This window comes from Chaetura pelagica, unplaced genomic scaffold, assembly GCF_000747805.2.
Source record: "Chaetura pelagica isolate M959 unplaced genomic scaffold, ChaPel_1.0 scaffold531, whole genome shotgun sequence".
In the NCBI taxonomy this organism is placed as follows: Eukaryota; Metazoa; Chordata; class Aves; order Apodiformes; family Apodidae; genus Chaetura; species Chaetura pelagica.
In genome coordinates this window covers 4,299,746-4,303,578 of record NW_009952362.1, presented here as the reverse complement: position 1 = coordinate 4,303,578, position 3,833 = coordinate 4,299,746, and the positions used below count along the sequence as shown (strand labels likewise).

The window sequence follows — 3,833 nt, the reverse complement described above, 5'->3', positions numbered from 1 at the left end:
AGGGAAGGTGTATTAGAGTGTCAAAATAATTGTGAGCTGTAAAACGGAGGAGAAGGACTGGTCAAACCAGTTGTGGGAGTCCTGTCACAGCAGCAGAAAGTGACAGAAAGCTTTCTGTATGCCACATCAGATGCATGGCAGTTTCACAAGGTGCCTTGTTATTCAAGGTATGCAGGTAGGTAAGCTTGGGCAGGGCTAATCTCAAAGTGGTACTCTGAGTAGTTCCTACCCTGGGTATTTTAAGTTGTCTTGGTAGTGATTACATTGTCCTGAGGCATAAGGACATGAACTGTGAGGGTGAGACAAATACCACATGGCAGGAACTGAGGAACAGGAAGGTTTTGCCATACGGTTGGGGTGATCGACCCTGGGGAAAGAGCAGAGCAAATGGTTGAAGGCAGAAGCTCAGCAAAACTGTGCAGGGTCAGGCAGTGCTCCCCTGGCACTTTGCTGTCACCCAGGATACTGTATGTCGAAGTACTATGATTTACTTGTCTGATGCATTAACAAGATATTGTTACATAAAACAGTTGATCTGCTTGAGTCAGGATTTGCCTTTTATGGTTGCTTTTGACTCAGAAGACATAATGAAAGATACTAAGCTGTTTTATTTTCTTAGCATAGTATTTTATAGGAGAGTGATGCCATAACCTTATTACTTCCCTGGTTTTGGCAAAGTCACTTAAAAGGATGGATAGGGTCATAGAAGATGGATGTAAAACCTGGGAAGACACAGCAGTGTTATCAAATATGTATCTGGGACTTGCTGCATTTTTATGTTTGATGTGAAACAGTCAAATGCTAGCATGTTCCATTTCAACTAGCTACTGCTACGCTGGCAATGTTGATAATTTTATGCTACTTTCATACAAACACTTTTCTTTACAAAGCAGAAATCTTTTATTTAATTTTCTGTCTCTGACCTTATGACGGAGGTATCTGCAACGTTCAGTTAGGTAGGCACAACAAACTTTGGGTTATCAAGAGACACTTGAATATCAAGATGAATTTGCATTGACAGTTGTTCCATGTTATTTCTATGGGTATTTCTGATGTGAAGATGAATTGTGATCCTGTGGTGAATTGTTTAGTTTTATTTCTGTTTTAAAAGTTAGTACTTGGATTATGAGAGATAGTACTATCTAGAAGCATAGAGGAAAGGGGGAAAAAAAATCTGCTCGGGTTGTGAACAGATTCTTGTGCAGATAGAGATAAAATCCAATGTATTGGAATTGGAAAGGCTGTTAACATTCATAATGTGGTAAATTATATTCTGGGTGCCACTGAAAATTAGGGTAGGCCTGCAGGGAACACTGAATCATCATAATTGACTTTTCATGCTTTAACTGATTTGTACAGTCACTATTCAAATTCCCCATGCATTTGATAAATAAAGCATAGGGTTTGTATGATTGATATTAAGTGTAAAATTTCATGGATATGGAGTTGGTGGCATTTTATTGCTCTACAACTAATTGAGTTATGCAAATAATTGTATTTCCACTTCCACATGGATTAATCTTTCTCTCTAATACTAACTCACAGTATTATTTTCAGAAATAAGTCACACAATAAGATGAGAACTTAATATCCTTGCCAATGTACTGTCTTAGCAAAGCTGTGTTATTCACCTGTTGCTTTCATATGAAGAGAAATAACGTCCAGTTTATGGACTGGACTAGAGATTTTGGATATGGTAACCAACATGAAAGTTTGTACATCTGATTTTGCCAGTTCTTTTCTTATGGGAGTGGTAACCAGCAGCAGCAGGGAAGTGATCAGCACCTTTGAGGCTGTAGTATGTTAAACAACTGCATACTTTCTGGGTTTTGTAACACTTTAGAAAGTATTTTAGAAAAGGCATTCTTTGTAACAGCTTTTTAATGAAGTAGGAAGTAGTACATTCTGCTGGTACAAAACTGAATGCTTTTTCTTGCAGTTACGTTAATTGTCTTTCTTGCAGATTGAGATTGTCAGTGGGGGTTGTTTCTTTTGTTTGCTATATTTTAGAATAACAGTAGTACTTTGTGAACTTCCATTACTAGTAGAAGTTATCAAAAAGTAGATAGGTACCAAAAGAGCAATTGTTTTGGCTGCACAAACCAAGTGGTTGGATTTGTTTGCTCCAGTGTTGTCCTAAGCATAAATCTGTGTGAAATGGGGAGTCCTTGTAAAAATTTCACATTGTATATAAACTCTCACATTCACCATCTCTGTTCTCATTTGTAGCTTTCCTTAACACTTGCTTTCAGGTTCCTATTGGTTTGCACTGGTTTAGAGGATATGGCTTTGAGGTTTTTTGCTTTGAAACTGGAAAGGAAATGTGATTTGCTTGTTACTTAAAAATGTGTAATTCTCATTTGATAGCTTGTGACTGCTGTCTGATCGTGACATGTTTCCTTTCATACCTTCAGCCTTATGCTCAGTTTTTTCTTATACTTTTCTCTTATTGATTATCTAGCAATAGGAGCACAACTGTTGGTTTCAGGTTCTGGTGTTAGGTTTTTTATTTAATGGTATTTCCTGGTAGAAACAGCTGAGTGGAGGCTGCTGCTTTTTTTCCTTATTTTTATACCTAGTAGTGAAAGGTGATAGTGGTAACAATTGGTCACAGACCTGGGTGGTGCAAGATGGCAAGGTTACTGCTTCCCTTGAGATAATTGTTGGAATAGCGGAGTTGAAATTAGAAACAAAAAAAAATTGTCTTGTTATTAAATAGCCTAATTTATCCAATAGCAGGGTATAGGGTTACATTTGGAAGTTATGACTGCTGTAATGAATTTCTTCTGATGGAAAGGAGATGACAAAGGCTTCTTATGCTTGCTAAAAATGCCAGCAGTCTTTCCAGACACCTGATCATCTGGTATTTCTGAAAAAGAAGATACGTTGTACTTCGGCTCTTCCATAAGTGCTCTGGCTATTTGGATCTCAGCATGGTGTCCTTCTAGAAGAACACTTTCCACGCAGCATTTCAACTCCTCAAATGTTTGCTCTGCAAGCTACTTTTGCACAGAGCAAATCTGCTGCAGGCCATCTGTGCTCTTGCAGCCAGGGATTTGGGCTGCTTGAAAACAGATGGGAAAAGACAATCTCACCCCCATCCTCCACCAGCCCCTTGCTTCCTTCAGGTTGCTGAGTAGAGACACATTTTGCTGTATGGGAGGTGAGTGAGGACATGACAGTAAGGAAGTTGTATGTTCTGACTGGAAGAGGGAGTTGCCTTACGCTGTAAAAATGAGTAGGTCAAGGCATATTACTGCTTTCAAATGGTGTACAGGAAAATGAAAGCTGTAAGGCTCTAGAATTTTTTTTTATTGTTCTTTTATGTCTGAGTGTTTTTCAGAGGTGATGATTTGGCCTTTTTGTGGATTGATTTAATTAATAGAATTATTAATTCTGAAGCTCTGTGCTTTTTTATTGTCTTGGCATTTATGTCCCACTACTTTCTGTTTGCTGTCCTAGATCTCTCACCTTCTTAGAAAAACTTGTACTGGAGCATTTATGTAAAAGTTAGACTGGAAAAGCAACTGCAAAACGCTTCTATATCTAAAGATATTTACCCATTGAATGCTACTTTCTGGTAGCCTTTCTTTCCCCTCTCTCAAGATCTTTTAATTTTGATTTTGAATATAATTTGTTCTGTAATGTGAATTCTATTCTAGATTTCCAAAAGAATACAATGGAGGAATCTACATCAGAAATGCAAAGCACAAAGGAGCCAGTCGGTCTGACAGATGATGCCTCTTCCAGGTCCCCAGGTAATGAGAAGACTGATAAAACATCTGGAATGAAGGACTGCTCAAGCATCAGTTTTACTGCAGATGATGATGGCG

General features: G+C 38.2%; 1 protein-coding gene across 1 annotated transcript in view; it reads left to right on the top strand.

Annotated features, from left to right (window-relative positions):
• The first annotated feature begins 3,679 nt into the window (after positions 1-3,679).
• Positions 3,680-3,833, top strand: part of CCDC186 (coiled-coil domain containing 186) — a 17,494-nt gene continuing 17,340 nt past the window's right edge. Inside the window, exon 1 of the mRNA XM_010007940.1 lies at positions 3,680-3,830. Within this exon, the coding sequence (XP_010006242.1) occupies positions 3,680-3,830 (151 nt within the window). The remainder of the gene's footprint in view (positions 3,831-3,833) is intronic.